At 42.4% G+C, this 21535-nt stretch overlaps 1 protein-coding gene across 1 annotated transcript in view; it reads left to right on the top strand.

The window, feature by feature from the left end:
- The first annotated feature begins 5888 nt into the window (after positions 1–5888).
- Positions 5889–21535, top strand: part of PDGFRL (platelet derived growth factor receptor like) — a 33486-nt gene continuing 17839 nt past the window's right edge. The window contains exon 1 of the mRNA XM_069484795.1: positions 5889–6331. Within this exon, the coding sequence (XP_069340896.1) occupies positions 5889–6331 (443 nt within the window). The remainder of the gene's footprint in view (positions 6332–21535) is intronic.

Below are 21535 nucleotides of genomic sequence, written 5' to 3'. Positions count from 1 at the left end.
GGTTTCCAAATGGTGTTAAGTCTGCAGGTGCCCAGGATGCACAAGTGGGGGAGGTATCAAAAGCCTGGCTGCCCAGGCAGAAGTTTGCAACAGAGGAGGAGGCACCACAGAGAGTCCCTACCGGGGCACTGCCTAGTGGAGCCGTGGGAATGGGGGTGCTGCAGGGAACCCAGAATTACAGAGCCCCCAGCAGTGTGCACCTTGAAGCTTGGAAACATCACAAGTATTTGACTTACGAGAGCAATTGCGTGGGCTGTGCCCAGCAAAGCCAGGGGAGGGGTGCTGAGGCATTGGGAACCCTCCCCTCACCAATGTGACCGGGATGTGGGACTTAGGAGTCAAAGGAGATTATTTTGGAGCTTTGAGATTTAATATCTGCCCTGCTGAGTTTCAGAATTGCACGGGGCTTGCCATTCCTTTCTTTTGCCCTGTTCCTCCCTTTTGGAATGGGAATGTTTCCTAAATGTCTGTTCCACCCTTGCATGTTGGAAGTAAATAACTTGCTTTTGATCTTACAGGATCACAGTCATAAGGAACTTACCTTGAGTCTCAGATGAGACTTTCAGACTTTTGAGTTGATGCTGGAGTAAGTTAAGACTTTCGGAACTATTGGGAAGGGATGATTGTATTTTGCAACGCGCAAAGGATTTGAGTTTGAGGGTGCAGGGATGGAATAGCTATGGTTTGGATATTTAACCCTCTCCAAACCGCACATTGAAATTTGATCCCCAATGTTGGAGCTGGGGCTGAATGGGAGGTGTCTGGGTCGTGGGGGCGGATCCCTCATGAATAGATTAACGCTCTCCCTCTGGGTGAGTGGGTTCTCGGTTAGCTCCCTGGAGAGCTGGTTGTTAAAAAGAGCCTGGCGTCTCCCCTCCCCTTCCTCTCTGGCCCTGTGACCTCTGCACACACCAGCTCTCCTTCACCTTCTGCCATGAGTGGAAGCAACCCAAGGCCCTCACCGGATGCCCAATCTTGAACCTTCCAGCCAGCAGAACTGAGAGCTACGTAAACCTTTTTTTTTTTTTTTTTTTAAATAATTGACCCAGACCCAGGTATTCATTTCTAGCAGCGCAAAGGGACTAAGATAGCAGGAGCGCCAGGGTGGAAGCTGGGAGCTACTTTGCAGGTGGTTTAACAGTCTGGGTGAAGAGTGACTTGGCCCAAGGCGGTAGCAGTGGACAGAGGGAGAAGAGGCTGGGTTCAAGGTCTGTTTTCCAGGTGAAGCCAAAAGGATTTGCTGCTGGATTAGACGTGGTCTAGGGGAGAAAGAAAAGAAGGCAGACTGAGGTTTTTGTCCTGAGCAACCGGGGGAACAGAGTTGCCATTTGTTGATTAAGGAAACACCGGGGAGGATCGGTGTGAAGAGGCATCCAGAGGTCAGTTTTGGACACGCTGAATTTGAGATGCCTACTAGTCTCCCAAGCGGCCCTGCTGAGTAAGCGACAGAATATTCAGATCTGGAGTTCAGTGGCAGAGTCAGGACGGGACCTAGGGCAGCTTTCAGCACAGAATTGCGGCAAGGGCCTTGCGTGGGATGGCTTGAGGTCACCTGGAGAGTGAAGGTAGTGCGAGAGGAGTGGTCAGGCAGGAGAGAAAAACGAGGACGAGCTGCCAAACGGGCTGAAGTATTGTCAGGGACATAGGAGGACGACCAAGACAGCATGGTGTCCTGGGAGCTGCGTGAATCTGGGTTTTCAAAAACAGTCATCAACTGTGTTCTAATAAGAGTTCTGGAAAATGCTTCAAATGAAGGTCTTTATCCTGAAATAGAAGGATCTGATTCTCAGAAAATGATACTTTAGAAGCGGCAGGAGAGTTTTTTGGAGTGGGGTTCTCGAAGGCAATGGGGAAAGGAAGGATTCTGATCTCTCTACATTTTCATCTCCCTAGTGTCACCTTCTCAGCTTTGTTCTTGGAAAAGTGTGTGCGTTCCTGTGGGGTGTTTCTGAAGAACAGAAAAATGAGAGGGGACTTTTTGTGTTCATACAACTACTTGGGAAACAACTGAGCTGCCTAGGAAATTTATAGTGTGGTTATCTGGATGCCACCCACGGGGCTGGCCTTTCCCCGTAACTGCCCATTAGGGAGGAAAAACCAAACAGCTCCAGCTCTTTGATACTAATGACCGTAACATGCAAGCCTCGTCCAAGCAGTGGTCAGTGATTCTGCTAATGAATTTATTTTCTCCTCCACAGCTCTGTGGAATTAGAGAGGTTAGTAGTCAGATCACTTTTAATGAGGAAGGTTTGATTGCAATTCTCCGTTGATGCTGAATAATCATGGTTCCTTTTCCCTGCTTCCTTCTTGCTTTGTAACATTTCTTCATTCATTTTTGAAGATGAGTTTTTGGCCAGCATCACTTGGGGATTCTAATGTGTGCCTGGGAACGGCATCTCCAGCCCTTCAGGGAGGTTGGGCTCCCATCCCCAGCATCAAGTTCTGTTTGACTTGGAACTCCTCATCCAGTCAAACAAAGATGTGTGCAAATACAGTGAAGCCGCAACAATATGCTAGTCTCTGAGCGAATCGAGAGGCAAAATGGCATGAACCAGAGAAATCTCTAGGCTTGGAGTCAGAGGGTCTGATTTTTTTTTTTAATACCTTTTTAATGACTGAGGGTGAGACGCTTGGCATCTATAAACTTAAAAACAAATAATAGCTGCTTTGCTTCTACCAGGAGTTTGTCATGGAGGTCACATAAGACAACCATGAAACAAGTAGCACTCAGCAGTTACTTACTGTGGCTCAGACACTATTGTCAGCATTTTAAACATTAACTCATTTAATTCCTGCAACAAGCCATGAGATAGTTATTCTAACCCTATCATTCTCAATTTACAGATGAGGAAACTAAAAGAAGAGGGCAAGTAACTTCCCAAGGTCACGCAGGTAGTAAGTGGCAGGCTTGGATCTGAGGTCAATGATGATATTTAATTGTGAATTTTGCTACTTACTTCTCTATAAACTATACTATGCAATGATCTCAAAAATGCAATAGTAATGGACTTTCTCTTATCTACAATATACATTCTTTAAGTCTTTGGAAAATAACTAATTTACATCGGCTGAAGAGTCATATTCTTTCAAAAAGTTAGACATGGGATTTGGGAGTCACTCAGTCCCAGGACTGTCTGGCTATCTGTGGGGTCGCTAGGCTGGCTCCTTTAACTGAGCATCGTTGCCATCAAACCGTGGACCCATTCTGTAGTCCGACAGCTGGATCAAGTATATAGTTAGATCAGCTGGTCGGGATATTTGGTCGACAGATCAAATTATCTTACAGGGATAATAGCAAACATTTGGACACGTAATATCTGTAATCAGCTAATCTAATGTTCCTGAGTAGCATAGCAACACAAGATCTGATAGCTTAGAAGTCAGGCAGGTAGCACTGATAGCCTAAATTCCATAGGCTTTACAGATGATGATTGTTATTTCTGATGACTGAATTCCTGTTACATGATAAAACACCCAATTAGAAGTAATCCAGAGGTTCATTAATCTTAATAGGCATAGTGTGACTAATGCCATAAAGCACAGATTACTTGGACATCACAATGATAGGCTTTTTCTTTCTTTCTTTCCTTTTTTTTTTTTTTTTTTTGACAGAGTGTTGCTTTGTTGCCCGGGCTAGAGTGCCGTGGCGTCAGCCTAGCTCACAGCAACCTCAAACCCCTGGGCTTAAGCAATCCTTCTGCCTCAGCCTCCCAAGTAGCTGGGACTACAGGCATGCGCCACAATGCCCGGCTATTTTTTTTTTCTATACATATTTTTAGTTGGCCAGATAATTTCTTTCTATTTTTAGTAGAGATGGGGTCTTACTCTTGCTCGGGCTGGTCTCGATCTCCTGACCTCGAGCGATCCACCTGCCTCGGCCTCCCAGAGTGCTAGGATTACAGGGGTGAGCCACTGCGCCCGGCCAGCTTTTACTTTCTGTCTTAAGAATAATGTGACTTCTACACTCTTGGCAAGCTGAGGGTTGTGCTTCACAAGTGATGTTGCTGAATGAATGTATTTTTGTTGGTCTGACGTGTTCCCACCAGTTACAAAGCCATTCCTTCTAGGAGGCTGGGGACTGTGTACATGTGAGCCATTGTCTGCCGCTGTTTAGCATTAGAACCAGGGCCGCCAAACCCAACACTCAGGTTGGTGGAAGTCTAGGCAGACAGCAGGTTCAGCGGCAGGTGCTGGGGACTCGGCCTTGGAGACTGGGGTTCAAGGACACAGCTCTGCTCCCTGGAAGGATTGAGAAAGCTCAGCAGGAGCCATAATGCAGAGAAATGAGAGTAGAGAAAGAAAAGGAAATAAGAAACTCAGGCCTAGGAGAGGAAAGAAATCACAGCCAAACCTGGGGTCACAGAAAAGAGGGCCATAGATGGGCTCTCGGAGAGCCAAGAGGGCTCCGGGAGGAAGACATAGAAGCTTGAAGAGTGAGGATCGGATGTTGACACTGAGCTGAAAGGTCCTAAGAGCAGCATTGGTTCTAGAATCAGGCCAGACTGAACCAAGAGTGGAGGCTAAATGGCTCTTAAAGGTCAAAGGGCAACACACAAGAGAAGACAAGTTTCATCATTACACAGTTGAAACCAAAGCAGCTGAGTTTTTTTTTTTTTAAAAATTATCTTTTTAGATATGGGGTCTTGCTATGTTGCCCATGCTGGTCTCAAACCCCCAGGCTCAAGTGATCCTCCTGCCTCGGCTTCCCAAAGTTGTGGGATTACAGGCATGAGTCACCACACCTGGCCTGAGTTTTTGATAATTTTCTCTTATTGCATTTTCCCATTTTATACAAGTGCCCTGTAATTCTCTCAATTGGCCAAGGTGTGTGTATTTATTTAAAATATGTACAGAATGTTTATCTCCACATAGTGAAATGAGCACTTTGGAATTGAGGCTAGGAGACCTAGGTTCCTGCATTCTGCCACTAACCAGCTGAGTGACTTTGTGCAATTGATTTAACTTTTCAGGGCCTCCTTTATTTATGTTTAATCTACAACATGAGGACTTTACCTAAATAATCTCTAAGAATCCTGTAAGTTGGGACATTTTGTAATGCCATGAGCATATATCGAGGTGGCCTTTGAGCTTCTGCAGACAGATGGTCAAACTGAAACTGGAGGACAGTCCCCTTTTCATCTTTGCTGGGTGGACACAGCTGCAAGGCTGCAGGGACCCTGGCTGAGATTTCTGGAGCCCGGTGGCCTTCCGAGGGCAGGGCAGTGGGAGCGACCTTCCGTGGGTACAGGCAATAAGGGGTTCATTGTCTGTAGAGGAGGCAAAAACGATAATAAAACCAACTTAATTAAAGTCGGTCAGCTCTTTATCATCACTATTTACTGGCGACTCAACAACTTCAGTGATAAGATACTCCTCCCCCTAAAAATATTTTGTTGGCTACATTCTAAACCATAGCTACAGTTACTGTTGAGTTTTAATAACTTACTTTGTAGGCTTTAAGTTGGCATATGTTCAGTACTTTAGTAAACATTGTGTTGTATTAATACATGGACATTTTAGCCCCCGACAAATGTAGATGCCACTCAATGCATTTGTTCTCAGAGTTCATTATGGTTCGAAATCTTTTGAGTGCACTTTCAGTACAGTTCATGTCTCCAGTCTCTGGGAGGCTACATATTCCTACGTTTAAATACTAGATGCAAAATGAGCAATGATAACATAGAAATTGCAAAGACAAGAAACAGACCCAAGTGCCTTCAGTTCTGCCATTGTGTGTGACCACTTGGAGATTGTGAGACAGTGTGTGAACTACATGGAATAATACTTTTGTAAGGACAAATTTTAGTTCATACGTGATATATTTTGCTGAATTTGAATAATATCTTTGATGCTGAAATATTTCTTTTTAAGTGCTTTAAAACTAAAGAATGAATCAAAATGATGGTTACTACATGATTATCACTGAAAGTAATTCTGACATATGGGGAGGGAGGCGTTCATCTTGCTATAGGTATCAAATACTCTGTGAATGCCACTGCTATCGCCCACTGCTCTCTGCTCACATTCGTGCAGTGATTGGCCAACACCCTCCCAAGAACAAACGTCCAAAGGAACAAGGAGAAAATCGAATCAAACCTACCAACAAGAAGGTGAAGCCCAAAATTCCTAAAATAAAGGACAGGGACTCGGCTGATTCCACTCCAAAGACACAGTCTATAATGATTCAAGTGATGGATAAAGGTCGCTTCCAGAAGCCTGCTGCTACCCTGAGTCTGACAGCAGGGCAGACCGTAGAGCTTCGATGTAAAGGGGGTAAGATCGGATGGAGCTATCCTGCGTATCTTGACACCTTTAAGGACTCTCGCCTCAGGTAAGCATTTAAAAAAATTTTTTTCTTAACTTGTGTTGGGAAAAGAGTTTAGTTTCAATCCCTCATTAAATATTATTTTGTTTCTGACATCTACCATTTCACCTTAACAGATGATAAAAATGGAAGCTCAATGAGCAAAAGCCACAGATTTTATTTCTTTGCCCAGTTAAAAAAAAAATTATTGTAAATCCCACCAACATTGGTTGAAAGAGCAAAATTTTATAGGAAACTATACTATATGGTAATTTTATATGAAAACATGGCAAGAGAGAAATGTATAGAAAACCAAAATTTTACAGAAAACTGTAATGCATAGAGATGGAAATTTAAGAATTGTGAAAAATAATGGACTGTTAGCTGTTTTTTTTAAGTGATCATAATGGAAACTGAAATGATCTAACAGATTCCTATGAGCAACTTGACCAGACACCAACTTAAATTACTTTTAGACTTTTCAACCGCTCGTGATGATTTTTACTTTCATGAATAGGACTTTTAGATACAGAAGCCTCAGTGGGTAGGACAAAGATTTCTCGTGTTTGCATGAGTATGTTTTAGGAGGCTGGGCTTCTTGTTCAGGAGAATTGGTAAAGATGATGGTTGTAACAACTGTGATGAGTGAGAAATGCTGTGTGGGAGGGGCCCTGAGCACTGGCTAGGGCTTAGGGCATGTGCGTGGTTTAGAGTCCTGGTATCTTTGGTTTATTTCACTTTGCATAATGCCCTCAAAGTCCTTTCATGTTGTAGCATATGATGGGGTTTCCTTTTTGGTTAAGGCTGAGTAATATTCGTTGTACGTATATATATTTTTTTATCCATTCATCCAGTGAAGGACATTTAGGTTGCTACTGACTTCCGGCAATTGTGAGCAACACCACAATGAACATGGTTGTGCACATGTCTCGTTGAGATTCTGCTTTCAATTCTCTTGGACATACACCCAGATGTGTGATTTACCATGTACATTTTAAATGACCTTATTCAACAAAGGCAAATTCACACATTTTGAAAAAAAAAAAAAACAACCCTGAATTGATAAAATTTAAATTATTCTAAACAGTTAGCCTTTGACTTACAAAAAGTATCTTAAACTTAGAGGATTTGGTACTTGAAGATTTAGTATTTTTCTAAGAGTATTTTCAGTGTTAGAGCTAAATTATATATTAAAGTATGTTTGAAAACATTTTAAGGACCCAAAGTGAAGTGAGCGTGAACCTTGAATCAAAGAGAATGTCCAGGACCTGAAAAAAACCAATCTTGACTTTTTAACATGAGTGTTCATTCAAAGTACAATAAGGGCATTATAAGTAAGTAAAGACAGATGTGGGCCCCCCAAAACCTCAGGAAACATGTGAAAATATGAAAAACATGTAGTCATAACTCTAAATTAAACAACAACAAAAAAAGCACGATTTATTTGACACTAGAGATTCAAGTAATGGAGTCTTGACATCCTTCCCAGAACGCGGTGTATTTGGATGGAGAAGTATTCATCCTGCATTTTCTTTTCCTGTGGAATGAATTCTTTCCAATGCTATGATAGCCCTGGGGTTGGAAGTTCCCCAGGTGTTCTTCCAACAAAGGTTTGTAGTTTTAACTCACATCAGTGGCTTTCTGGAACTAAGTTCACATGTTACCACGTTGCTTCAAATTTAATCTTCTGACTACTTAATTTTTTACCACTAAATTGTGAGATGTTCCTTGTCACTAATCTGTAAAAGCAGCCCAACAGGGAGAGCGATTCACGAAGAAGATAGGTCTAATGAGATTGTGGAGCCCCAGGAAGTAAAACTGGACCCAAGTAGAGAAAAATGCCTATGCATTTGTTTTTTCCCAATGTGCCGGGAATGTTGTCAATGCTTATCAAATAGCTGAATGAATTAGTATGTTTGGCTTTGTTCATCAAGGCATTAAACTTTTGGTAAATGATTAAAACATGATATCAAGAAAGGAAAATTAATGTTACCCAGTTATAATTTGGTTTCTCTGTAGGGTTGAAGGATGCAGAAATCCAGCTCTGCCTGTTGATTTTTCACAGTGGTATTCTAGCATGCACGCTGCCTCAGTGTCTTAGCCTGTAAAACAAAATGGTCTCTAAGGACCCTCTCAACTATGAATCTGAGATTTGAGAAAATGCTTTTAAATCAATTTTCAGTAGGTTGACATATAATTTTTTATAGATTTTTATATAGATCTATTTATAGTATACTTATTTATCATTTCAATAGCTATATGGCATTCCATCAACATAATATGATATTGTTTTCTTAACCGGTTCCTAGTTTGTGGCTGTTTGAGAAGTTTGTACTATCATAAATAGTGCAATTATAAACATTTTTGTATTAAACACTTGGTGTGATTATTTATATGTCTAACACTAAGAGAAGGAAAATGTTCAATTTCCTCTATCAAATCATAAGGATAAATGTGTTACTTCATATCTTTCCTATGAAAGGAATTTTCATGTCTGTGAAAATAACTACATGTTGTATCTAAATTATATGTTAAAATATGTTTGAAAACATTTTAAGGACCCAAAGCGAAGTGGCTTTGTTGGAAGAACTACAAGGCTTTGTTGGAAGAACACCTGGGGAGCTTCCAACCCCAGAGCTATCATAGCATTGGAAAGAATTGATTCCACGGGAAAATAAAACGCAGGATGAATACTTCTCCATGCAGACATCCAAAGAGGGGAGCACATTATGGAACAGAAAGGCCAGATTGAGGCACAGCTAGATTTGAAACCTGCCTTTCCCACTAACCAGCCAAGTGATCTTTGATCAGTAATTTCCTTAGAAACTCATTTCCTGATCTGGAATATGGATATAATGTTACCTATTCCAAGTGCTGCCAATGCAATGCCTGGCCCATTATATTGGTAGGTGTTTAATCTCATAACTAATTGTTACTAGGCAAAGCATATTTCTCAGGCACAATAATCCAACTGTTCTGGAACAGTTCTGACCAGGATTAGCACAAGTGAGAGAATTGTGCACAGCTAACATGGCGGTTGATATACAGGATCCAAGATAGTTCATACACCTCTTTCCCAACAATGTATGTACTTCTATTAAATCGATTAATTCTTTGTAATCTGGGGTCTGGTTGGTCTTCCCTCATGAGAGAAGTAAGCCCCTTGAGGGCAAATACCATATCTGTTTGGTTCATCATTCAACTCCTAGAACAATGTCTGACACTCACTGGAACTCTGGAAATGTTTTGGTTCCCCCAGGGTATTAGTGCTCATGGAAGTCAGTTCTTAGTCCCCCATTCATTCAGTATTTAAAGATCATAACTTAGTGCTGGTGCATGCACTGCATGTATGGCAGGGAGGAGAGGATCTGCTAGGCTAGTAGTAATGTATTTCATGTCGTGATGTTGTGCCACCTGAATCTGTCTGCACTGTTGCTTGTCCTCATGGAGCCATTAGTCAGTCGACTTCCTCTTCTTTCTCCATCTCTGTCCACACTGCCCCCTTCTGTCTTCACTTCTCTCTCCATTCATTTCAGCTTCTGGGGTCTGGCATTTCTACTAAACTCTTGAACCTGTCCTAAGTTCCTTTGCTTTCTGCTCTTCCTTCATTCTCACTTGGAAACTTCCAGCCCCAAATGAACCTTCCACCCACTTTCTCTTGCCCACGTGTGGATGCTGAGTGCTGCAGGAGGAAGCCATGCAGCTGGCCACTGGGGTGTCATTTGATTGTGGGCACCTTGATTCTGCCTGGTAAAGCTGAATACATTTCTCTAGAGAGCTCACTTTTTCTCTCTTCTTAAACCTTGGAGCTCCTCCATCTCTCTCCCTCTATTTCAGCTAATGGAGTTATCACCTAATTTATCGAGAAGTTGGAGCTCCAGTCGCCTCAGCTTTCTCTTACCATGTCTCCTCCTTCCCTGCTCTGCCAATGACAGCGGAGGAAGGGTTTCTGTTCCTAAGGACAAAGCTCTATGCTGGATCTCATGCCTACCCACATTCCCAACCCCCTATGTTCTGGGTCTTCAACCTCTCTCCTCCTTGACTGGATCCTTTTCATAAGTCTCCACCAAATTGAGCATTTCTGCTGTGACTCTCCCATGCACCCTCCAACCACCTTCCTCTCTCTCCTGACCTTCACAGCCAGCTGCCTAGAAGTGATACTCATTGTGTTCGCCATTTCCTCCTATTCACTCTTCATCTACTCCACCTGGCCCCATTACTCCACATGCATTTTATCAGCGAGGTCAACAGGGCGCTAAATTCAGAGTTCATTTTTCCATCTCCATGCGACTTGCTCCACCGGGTCCACTCAGCAGACTGAAGCATTCTCGGCATCCACAGTGCCATGTGTCTCTGGTATTTTCTCTCTTGGTTTTCTTTCCGTCTCAGCAGCTCTGAATCCTCTGCTCTCCCAGACATTAAATGTTGGTTCTGTTCCCTCTTCTCTTCTCACTAGATGCTGCCAAATGCCCTGGATTTATCTGATGCTCTGGTTAACTGTTTATACTGAGCACTCCCAACTGCCTGCTAACCACACTCACTTGCATCTTTCATGAGTCTTTCTTAACTTAACCATCTAAAGCTGAGCTCATCTTCTGCACACCTGGGCATCCTCCTGTGTCCGTCAGTTCAGCGAATGGCACTAACTCCATCCAGTTGTCCTTGACCAGAGGCCGAAAATCACCTTGGATACTTCCCTTTTTCATTTCCATATCCCAGCAATGATACTGTGGGGGTGAGGGAAAACTTCCCCTCTCCCCGTGAAAATTTGCTGAAAGATCAACTCACCATTAAGGCAGATTAATAAGAGAAAGATTTATTTATTGTGTGCACAGGGAAAATCACAGAGCAATTACCCAATATCCCAGTGAGGTCCAGAAATGTTATGCCCTCGTTTTAGAGGGGAGGGGGGATGAGGAATATAGATAATTCTGTTTAGGGGCAATAAATGGTTGCTAGGGAGGGTGAATGGGTGGAGGAAACAGATTGACTTCTAAATGAGTCTCTTTGCAAATTAAATTAACCTGAGAGACAGATACTATATTTAAAATGATTTGGGCCAGGTCTGGTTGCATTCTTGCTTTTTCCTGCAATATATTGAGGTAACAGGGAGGGAAATGGAAGTCAACTGTTCTTTTGATGGGTCTGTCTGGTTTAGGCAGAGAGAGGGAAAGGCCTGTTGATCTCTGAGGGTCTTTAATTCAAAATACTCTGTCTGCCAAGAAGTCATATTTTGGGGTGAAATTTTCTGAGTTCCTTCAATACTACTATCTAATTATTTCTTGAATTTTCCCACTTCTTCCTACCCCAACAGCAGTGGCCCTAGTGTCTTACCAAAGATAGTGTCTGTTTATTTCCCTGGTGTCTCCATTATACCCAGCACAGTGCCTGGCATAAGTATTTCAATGAACAAATGGTGCTGGGGACACTGAGCCTAGAGTGGGTCTCATTTCAGGGCCCTGAGGCCATGTGACCTGTGGCTCTGGGAATAGGCTCAACAAACTTGAGACCTAAGAGAGACCTTAGTGGTTATTTTGCTTAAGTCTCTCTTTTTAACACATCAGGAAACCAAGAGGCCAGTCCACAGTGACAAGCTAGTGAGTGGCAGTGTGAGTCCTAGAACTTGGGCCTCCTGGTCCCCAAGGCAGAGCTGCTGCCTGATTCCAGAACTCTATAGTGTGTCTAGCAGGATACATTTAGATCAAAGTACACTCTTGGTCTGATGAGGGTAGCTTCAGGGAAGATGGATTTGTTGTCTACTTTTTTTTTTTTAGCTCTAGACTAGCTTAGACTAGACTAATAAATCTGATTTCTAAAGTTAAGATGTAAAACAGAAATAAAAAGGATATGCTCATCTGAGTGATGCCTGGATTTCTTGCTGGGCTAGCTTTGAATTGAAAGTGGTTGGCATTCCACATTGATTTAGGCTAACTTTTTGGACACTGGGGTATTAAAACATTACATTGGGCTATTTAGAAAGGAGAGCTCTGTCAGTAGAACCCAGAGGTAGCCTTTCCCTACCCCTAGAGGTCAGGGCCACCAGGAGGTGGCTCTGGGAGTTCTTCCAGGTCTCCTGTGATGCTTGTCTCCTTGGCATCAGCAAAGAAAGCCATGTCAGTAGAAGGTCCACTAGGTGGCAGGTTTCAGCTGTGTTAGAGTTAACCAGGGAAAGAAACATTTTAAACAAACACTGGGGCAAAATATGTGCTCACTTGTGCCTGTGGGCCTTTCACCCTTTTAGGTTACTCAGTGGTCACAGTTTCAAATTACAGTTTAAACAATATAGAATTCAATTTACCAACAAAGAAAGAAAGAAGGGGTGGGGTGGGCATTTGAGAATTTATTACCCACACAGAGATAAATTCATTTATAGCCCTGAGCCCTGCTGAGTTTTTGAAGAGCAATGGCTATCTTGGACAGTGTAGTTGGTCCCTCGGAGGCTAACAACAGCATGCTGAAGAGTCTACATTTTCAGGTGCTGAAATTGATTCAGATTTTAATTCCAGACTCCTTGTATCCTTGATCATAAAGGTATCCCCTTTCTTTGAGCTCAAAAACAACAAAGATATTTTTTCTGATAATAGTTTTTATTTTTTCCATTTCTTATTTTTTTTAAATTTTTAAGTATTATGTTGTATATATCATGGTTGTGTATATTTATGTGGTCCGTGTGATGTTTTGATCCAGGCATATAATGTGTAATGTTCAAATCAGGATAATTGGGGTATCCATCACCTCAGGCATTTATCATTTCTTTGTGTTAGGAACATTTCATTTTTTAAATTGGATTATTTGACTTTTTTCCTATTGAGTTGTTTGAGTTCCTTATATATTCTGGTTTATTAGTGCCTTGTCAGAAGGGTAGTTTGCAAATATTTTCTCCCATTCTGTGGGTCGTCTCTTCGCTTTGTTGATTATTTCCTTTGCTGTGCAAAAGCTTTTTAGCTTGATGTGATCCCATTTGTCCATTTTTACTTTGGTTGTCTGTGGTTTTGAGGTCTTACTCAGGACACCTTTGCCCAGACCAATGTCCTGGAGTGTTTCCCAAATGTTTTCTTTTAGTAGTTTCATAGTTTCAGGTTTTATATTTAAGTCTGTAACCCATTTTGATTTGGTTTTTGTACATGGTGAGAGGTAGAAGTCTAGTGTCATTCTTCTGCATATGTATATGCAATTTTCCTGGCACCATTTTTTGAAGATACTGTCCTTTCCCCAATGTATGTTCTTGGCAACTTTGTTGAAAATGAGTTTACTGTAGCTATGTGGATTTATTGATGGGGATCTGTATTGTGTTCCATTGGTCTGTGTCTGTTTATGCCCGTACCATCATGATTTAGTTACTATAGCTTTATAGTAAAATTTGAAGTGAGGTAACATGATTCTTCTAGTTTTGCTCTTTTTGCTCAGATGGCTTTGGCTATTCTGCATCTTTTGGATTTCCATATAAATTTTAGGATTTTTTTTTTTTATTTCTGTGATGAATGTCATTGGTATCGTGATAGGGGTTGCACCAAATCTATAGATTGCATTGGGTAGTACGGATATTTTAACAATATTCTTTCCTTCAATCCACGAGCATGGAATATCTTTCCATTTTTTGTGTGTGTCCTCTTCAATTTCTTTCATCATTGTTTTATAGTTTTCATTGTAAATATCTTTCACTTCTTTGGTTAAGTTTATTCCTAGGTATTTTATTAGTAGCTATTATAAATGGGATTACTTTCCTGGTTTCTTCTTCGGATTGTTTCCTGTTGGCATATAGAAATGCTACTGATTTTTGTGTGTTGATTTTTTTAATCTTCCAAATTTGCTGAATTAATTTATCAGTTCTAATAGTTCTTTGCTGAAGTCTTTAGTTTTTTCTAAATATGAGATGATATCATCTGGAAACAAGAATAATTTAACTTCTTCCTTTCCAATTTTGTTATGTGTTATTTCTTTCTTGTCTGATTGCTCTAGCTAGAACTTCTAGTACTGTGTTGAATAATAGTGGTGAAAGTGGGCATCTTTGTCTTGTTCCAGATCTTAGAGGAAAGGCTTTCAGTTTTTCCTTATTCAGTATGATACTAGCTGTGGGTCTGTCATATATGGTTTTTATTGTGTTGATGTATGTTCCCTGTACACCCACTTTTTTGAGAGTTTTTATCATGAAGTGACGTTGAATTTTATCAAATGCTTCTTTGGCATCAATTGGAATATGTTTTTTGTCTTTCGGTCTGTTGATGTGACGTATCACACTTACTGATTTGTGTGTTTTGAACCATCCTTGCATCCCTGGGATTCATCCCAGTTGATCATGTTGTTGAATTTGGTTTGCTCTTAATAGTATTTTGTTGAGGATTTTTGCATCTATGTTTATTAGTGAAATTGGCCTGTATTTTTTCTTTTTTTGTTATGTCTTTGTCTGGTTTTGGTATGAGGGTAATACTGACCTCATAGAATAAGTATATGAGTTCGGGAGTATCCCCTCCTCCTCAATTTTTTGAGATAGTTTAAGTAGTGTTGATATTAGTTCTTCTCTGAATGCTTGATAGGATTCAGCAGTGAAGCCATAGGGTCCTAGGCTTCTCTTTGATGGGAGACTTCTTATTACTGCTTTTATCTCATTACTTGTTACTGCTCTATTGAGGTTTTGGATTTCTTCCTAGTTGAATCTTGGTAGGTTGTGTCTAGGAATTCATCCATTCCAAGTTTTCCAATTTCTTGGCATATAGTTGCTCACAATAGTCGCTGATCCTTCAAATTTCTGTGGTCTCAGTTGTAATAGCTCCTTTTCACCACTGATTTTATTTATTTGGATCTTCTCTTTTTCTCTTAGTCTGGCTATAGGTTTTATATATCTTTTCAAAAGACCAACTTTTGTTTCATTGATCTTTTGTGGTTTTTTGCTTTCAATTTCATTCTGCTCTGATCTTTATTTTTTTCCTACAATTGTGGGTTTGATCTGCTCTTGCTTTTCTAGTTCTTTGGGATGCATGAATAGGTTATTTGAAGTTTTTCTACTTTTTTGATTTAGGTGTTTATTGCTATAATTTTCCTTCTTACTGCTTTCATTGAATGTTCTTGTTTCTTAACTCCTCCATTCCATCTGCCAACAATTTTTTTTTTTAAAGCATGTTCAAGATCCCCTGCTTGGTAGATGCTGGATATAAAATGGTGAACATATTAGACACAACCTCTCTATCCATAGAACTTTTAATCTTATGGGAAGACAGACTATTAAATAAGCAATTTTAATATGGCTGTGTGGGCTCTTTGCTAACAGAAATACAGCATGAGGTGGGAGAAACTCAAGCTAATGTCTGAAAGGTTGAGAGTTCACCAGGTAAAGAAGGATGTAGAAGGAGAATGTAGGAAAATTCCAGAAGGAGGGGACAGCATGAACTGCCAGAGGTGAGAAAAAGAGTATAGGACCTGGAGCATTTTGAAGGTAGGTAGGAAGATGAGATGGTTGGAGCCTGGGGGTTGAGGGGAGGAGGCTAAGAGGAGAGATGATGTTGAGAGTTGAGCAGGAGGCAGACCATGGAGGGCCTCGTTGGCCACGTGGAGGGATTTAGAGTGAAATCTAGGGCAGTTATGAGTCATTGGCTTAAAGCTTTTATAAATATATATACAAAGAAAATGCAGAATAATACAGACCACTACATGAGGGTTAGCACTCCTCATTGCCTTTGGAAGAAATACATGTCTCTTCCTATCTCAGGTGTCCCCACCTGTCCTCCTTGTGTCCTGCACCCATTTTCCTCACCCTGGGGTCTATAGACATCTTCTTGGGTATAATGCTTTTTTGGCAGCATATTTTTTTTACTTTTTGCTTTCATTTTGTTGATAATATTTTTAAAATAGTATAAGAATATTCTGGATCATCTGATCCACCCCTGCTATGGGGGATCGACATGATCATTTTCACCTTCTCTGAAAACATTTTATGTCTTCATAATACAATTCCAAAGTTTACAGCAGGGGGGATTCTTGGCTCAGGGAAGAAAATGAGAAGAAACTCGGTATAGGCGGCCTGAACCGTGGCTTAAATAAATCACTGCTGGTAAGAAACAAGGAGATGTTAGAGATTGCTCACAGCAGTAAAAAAACAAGCTGGGCAGATGTGGGAATAAACCCCGATCCTGCTCCCTAAGAAATAAGGGTCCGGGCATTGTCTTTCAGGATGTGTCCGTGGTGTCTGGCCGGATGTTAGCATTTTTCAGTGCAGAACTGGAAGTTGGGTGGAGTGGGCGGGGCATAGGAGATCCCTTTGATGGCTGGTTCCTCTGAAAACAACAAATAGCTTTTGGAGAGAAGGAGGCATCTGGGTTTTCACTTGGCCACAGTTGGCGACAGCTCACTCCACCCACAGGCCGCCCAAAGGGAGGGAGGGCCGGGGGCGGAGGGGAGAGGGGAGCAGACCTCCGGGCTCCAGGCCAGTCTCGTCTGCTCTCGGCATCTGGAAGCAGAGTGGGCTGGGAGCCATTTTAAAAGGAAAAGATGTTAAAAAGTGTTTATAAACAGAAGAATCCCACAGTTGACAACCGATCTGCACAGACTTTGGCAAACACTGTGGACAACACTCCAGTGTTGGGCTGAGGGCAGGTACCTTTCTTTTTTTCAAATTTATTTTAGGACAATATACAAAACATGAAATTGACCATTTTAACCATTTTTAAGCATCCAGCTCAGTACATTTAAGTTGCCTTCACATTGTTGCGCAGGTGTCTTTTTAATTGAAACTCTTTTTAATTCAAAGCTCATTTTACTTTATTTTCTGAGCATAACAAATGACGATGATGAGGTTCTACCTTTGCCTTCATCCTTACCTTGGGGATACAGTTTGGGTCCCACTTGCAGTGGCAAATTGAAAGCAAACGCTGCAGCCAAGCCCTGCTACTTCCCTTTCTACCCCAGAAATGACAAATAATTGATCCAACTGAAGGTGGAACTTTCTCTTCCCAGACCAAAAGGCACCAGCACCAGGCCCTCCAGTAGATGGCTGGGTGGGGGCGGCAGGATACAAGACATCCCCGGGTGTACTAAATGTTCTGACGGTGTTCAGGCTGCAGAAAAACACAGCTATGCTCGGTTCAGGACATGGGTGGGGGGAGGGTAATAATAGGACTGATCTCATTGTGTTGTCAGGATAGAATGAGGTCACGTGTGGAGAACGCTTGGCACACTTACCGAGCCATCACAATTGCAGATGAGCTATTTTGGTTCACCACACTGTACCCAGAAGAGGTAAACCACAAGAAAACAGTTTTTCAGGAAATTTGTTTTAAGAGAATGTTTTAGACATGCGTCTGGGTCTCCTACAAACTCTGTGTCCATAACCCTGGAGCAGTCACTGATATTTATGCTAATGGTCCAGCTATTCTGCCAATCTAGTCATTAAGGTGGGGGAAATGGGTTGAAACATATTCTGTGGTTTTGGGGAAAATATTTTCTGCTAACTCGTATTTAAAAAGAATGTTTCATTAAACAATACATTTCTTGAACATTCTGGTAAGCCTAGCTTTGCTTATCCCAGATGCGTTTCACAGCATTAAACTAGAGTAAGAAGATTATAATAAAATTAAGCTAATGCATCAAATGGAAGACACTATAGGAATATCACAAAATTATTTTAGATGATAACTTTGGAGACTTGCAAAATGGAACATTGTTTACAGCGTAAGTGATTGCATGTCTTCTATGAGTGAAATCTTTAATGAATACATACATGTGGATGAGGTCTGGGATTTAGTGCTCAAAAATGAAAATTGGTGTAATGATCAAGAGCAAGATCCTGGCCGGGCGCGGTGGCTCACGCCTGTAATCCTAGCACTCTGGGAGGCCGAGGCGGGCGGATCGCTCGAGGTCAGGAGTTCAAGACCAGCCTGAACAAGAGTGAGACCCCGTCTCTACTAAAAATAGAAAGAAATTATATGGACAACTAAAATATATATATATATATATATACACAAAAAATTAGCCGGGCATGGTGGCGCATGCCTGTAGTCCCAGCTACTCGGGAGGCTGAGGCAGTAGGATCGCTTAAGCCCAGGAGTTTGAGGTTGCTGTGAGCTAGACTGACGCCACGGCACTCACTCTAGCCCAGGCAACAGAGTGAGACTCTGTCTCAAAAAAAAAAAAAAAAAGAGCAAGATCCTGAGCAAGATCATTTTTTACGAAGTATTTCAATGTGTAAAATGTGAGTAAATTTGTGAAGGGTATGTCAGAGGGGAGCAAGAAAAGTCGAATAAAGCATAAGTTATAAAATGGGAAGTTTTACATCCACTGGGATATAACTGTATAAAATGGCACGTCATAAAACAGCAAAACACGATGTGAGGGGTTTTTGCCTCCAGTGTCTGAACTCGGCTCCATCCCACCCACACGGCCGGCTGCAGGTGGGCAGGTGCTAAGTCACTGCCCAGGGGAGTCTGCCCAGAACCTTCCTGTCACTTGCCATCCTGCATTCCACTCTTCCTCTCTGTCCTGGGGCCTTGGGGTCTTGTCCCCTTGCCTTGCCCATGCGCCTTACTGCTCAAACCCTTTGGTTGGATTGCCTTTGGGGCTTGATCTGGACTTTGGCCCTGGACGCTGCCTTTCAGAGCACATCGTATTGCCCAAAGCCCTGCTGTCACCCACAGCCCACTTCTAGAACCCACGGGAGATCTGGTGTCTCACTTGCCTTGGGGCAGAGATCAGAAAGCATAAGCTCACCCTTCCCTGTCACAACACTGCCCTTTCTTATGAACTTGACTTTGTAGCCAGGACAAGGCAGGGGGGAGCTGGGACCCTGTATACCAAGCAAAATTAATAGGCAAGAATGTGCCCTTGTGCATTTATTTACCTAAGTGACTCATGGAATGGCACAATGTGTCATGTCGGCTGGTGGGCATCTGGGGGAAGAGGCAGATAGGACGGGAGGGGTGACCACGGCTGGAGAGTGATGGGTGTTCAGCTGAGCAGGATGCATGCCGAGGGCAGTACTTGTTTGCCTAACTTATGTATGAGGACAGTCCACTAAGTCAGAAAGGCATATGAGAAGAAAACCAGACGTGGTCCCAACCACAAGCAGCGTAAGAGCTAGTGAGATAAAGAAACGTACACACCAGGTGTGAGCGCTGAGCAACAGCAGACAGCCTTGGTCAAGTGTCTCTTTGGGAAAAAGATGGCGGCTGCCAGCCGCGGCTGGAGAGGTGGATTGACCCACTGGGTGAGCGAGGACCTTGCTGTTGGAGACCCGGCCCTGCAGATAAGATGGAGACACAGGAAGGAAGGGCCCAGGAGAGGAGCATCGAGCCTCCCCGAGGGACTGCAATATGCAGCCAGCTCGGGGGATCACTGGTCTGCACCCGACATTTTCCATATGATTCGGTTACACCCACAGAGGGTAAGAGGCTTTCCCGAGTTTGCACAGCTTTTAGCAAAGTAAATTAGAACAGAGCCTGGCTCCCAAGACCCTTGTAGTCTCTACACCAAGAAAGCTATTTCTTTAGGTTTTTGGCGATCGTTCAGTTTTCTGTCCAAGTGGCATTAGCGTGAGCCAGTGACCTTGAAAATGTTGGCAGCAGGGAGAGCTGGTGGATCTCTCTCTGCAGTGTGTGCATCGTGCCAGGTGTGAACGGGCCGCTGCTGTCACTATTCTGATGCAGCACAATATGCTCACTGTGCCTGCGTGGCTGCCGTTAGTAACCCGCAGCTTGTTTTCCTAGCACGGGTGGCAGAGGCTTGCTCCATTGTCTTGCTGCATTGTCTTCTGTCCCTCCCCTTCTGGGGCCTATTCTTCCTGAATATGTGGCCGTGAGTGTTCAGCTAAGCCCGGTGTGGGGTAGGGGGGTGGGAGCGGCGGCGGTGGTCTTTCTCATGTTACCCATAGAAAAGTGCTGATGAGCTCGTTCTCTATGGTAAGACTGGACTTGCTAGAAGTATAATACCGGCTGAGCACTGCTAATCCCCAAATGCGCCAGAATCCAAAACTTTCTGAGGGCTGACATGCCACTCAAAAGAAATGCTCCTTCAGACATAAAGGCTAATGACTCATGGAGTTCTGACCCTCTCAATGGCGTTCACTGTTCACCAGTGATTATGTCATTAGGAATGAATGAGTCAGTGCGGTCGATCTTTACATCAAAGCTGCCACTTGGAAATTTTCAATAATCTCTGCACTCGTGGGATTAGGGTGGTGTTTAAGCCATTGCTGTTCTGCTGTGGTTACGTGGCCATGAAAAATGGTTTTCTTATGGTATCTTTTTCCTTCTCTTTCCTTCTTTCTTTTTTCTGAGTAGCCGTATTTATAAAAGCTTGGGCTCTCTGATGATTTACTCTTGATGCAAACAGCGAAGTAGAACCAAAACAACATGCTATTTAATATCTGGAAATTGCAGGAAAACAATTGAGTAGAGGTCAGAGGACTGTTTTAAAGAGTGGACATTCCAGAAATACTGATAGATGATGATTCTTGCCAAAGAGGGAAAAAAACTCATTGGAGCATTTCAGATTTCCAATTTTCAAATTAGGGATGCTCAACTGGCAAGTGTTATAATGCAAATATCCTAAAATCTGCAAAAATTCAAAATCCAAAACACTTGTGGTCACAAGCATTATTGGATAAGATGTGCTCAACCTGTAATGGCACTTTTTAAAATGAATAACCCCTATGCATCTGAATCATGTGGTTGCAAAGTTTGAAAGGTGACTTTGTTGTCAAAATTAAGAATGATGATTTAATTGTTATCTCCATAAGTTTCTTTACATGGTGAGTGCACATCTGCTAAGCTATATGGTACCATCATCTGTAAATCTCCAAGTCACTCATCTGGTTTATGTAATTGGAGTCAGACTCATGCTGCTTTTCCAGTGCCCAGTGGGAAGCTCACCAGACTCTTCTCTCAGGAGTCCCCAGGGATTCCAGGCCCAGCTCTGACTCTAACTGGCCTTGTCACCTGGGATGAGTCACTTGGTATCTGTAAAGTGAGGGATCCAAGCAGATGATCCGTAAGGTTCCGTCTAGTTCCAAGATGACTTATGGCAAGTAACTGACATTAGATAAAATGGGGGACAAAAAGTAAAGCCCCTTGTACAAGTTATTCAACTATCCTTCACTCATTGAATTCTGTTCTATTCTGCACACAGTCACTTTTAACTGTAGTTCAAGGTCACACAGCCAGTAAGGGGCGGAGGCAGGATTTGAACTGAGGAAACCTGACTCCTGAGTGCACGACTCTTAACCACTGAGCATGAAAGCTCGCCTTG

The sequence above is a fragment of the Eulemur rufifrons genome, chromosome 12 (genome assembly GCF_041146395.1).
Source record: "Eulemur rufifrons isolate Redbay chromosome 12, OSU_ERuf_1, whole genome shotgun sequence".
Lineage (NCBI taxonomy): Eukaryota > Metazoa > Chordata > Mammalia > Primates > Lemuridae > Eulemur > Eulemur rufifrons.
This window is presented reverse-complemented; position numbering and strand designations above follow the sequence as displayed.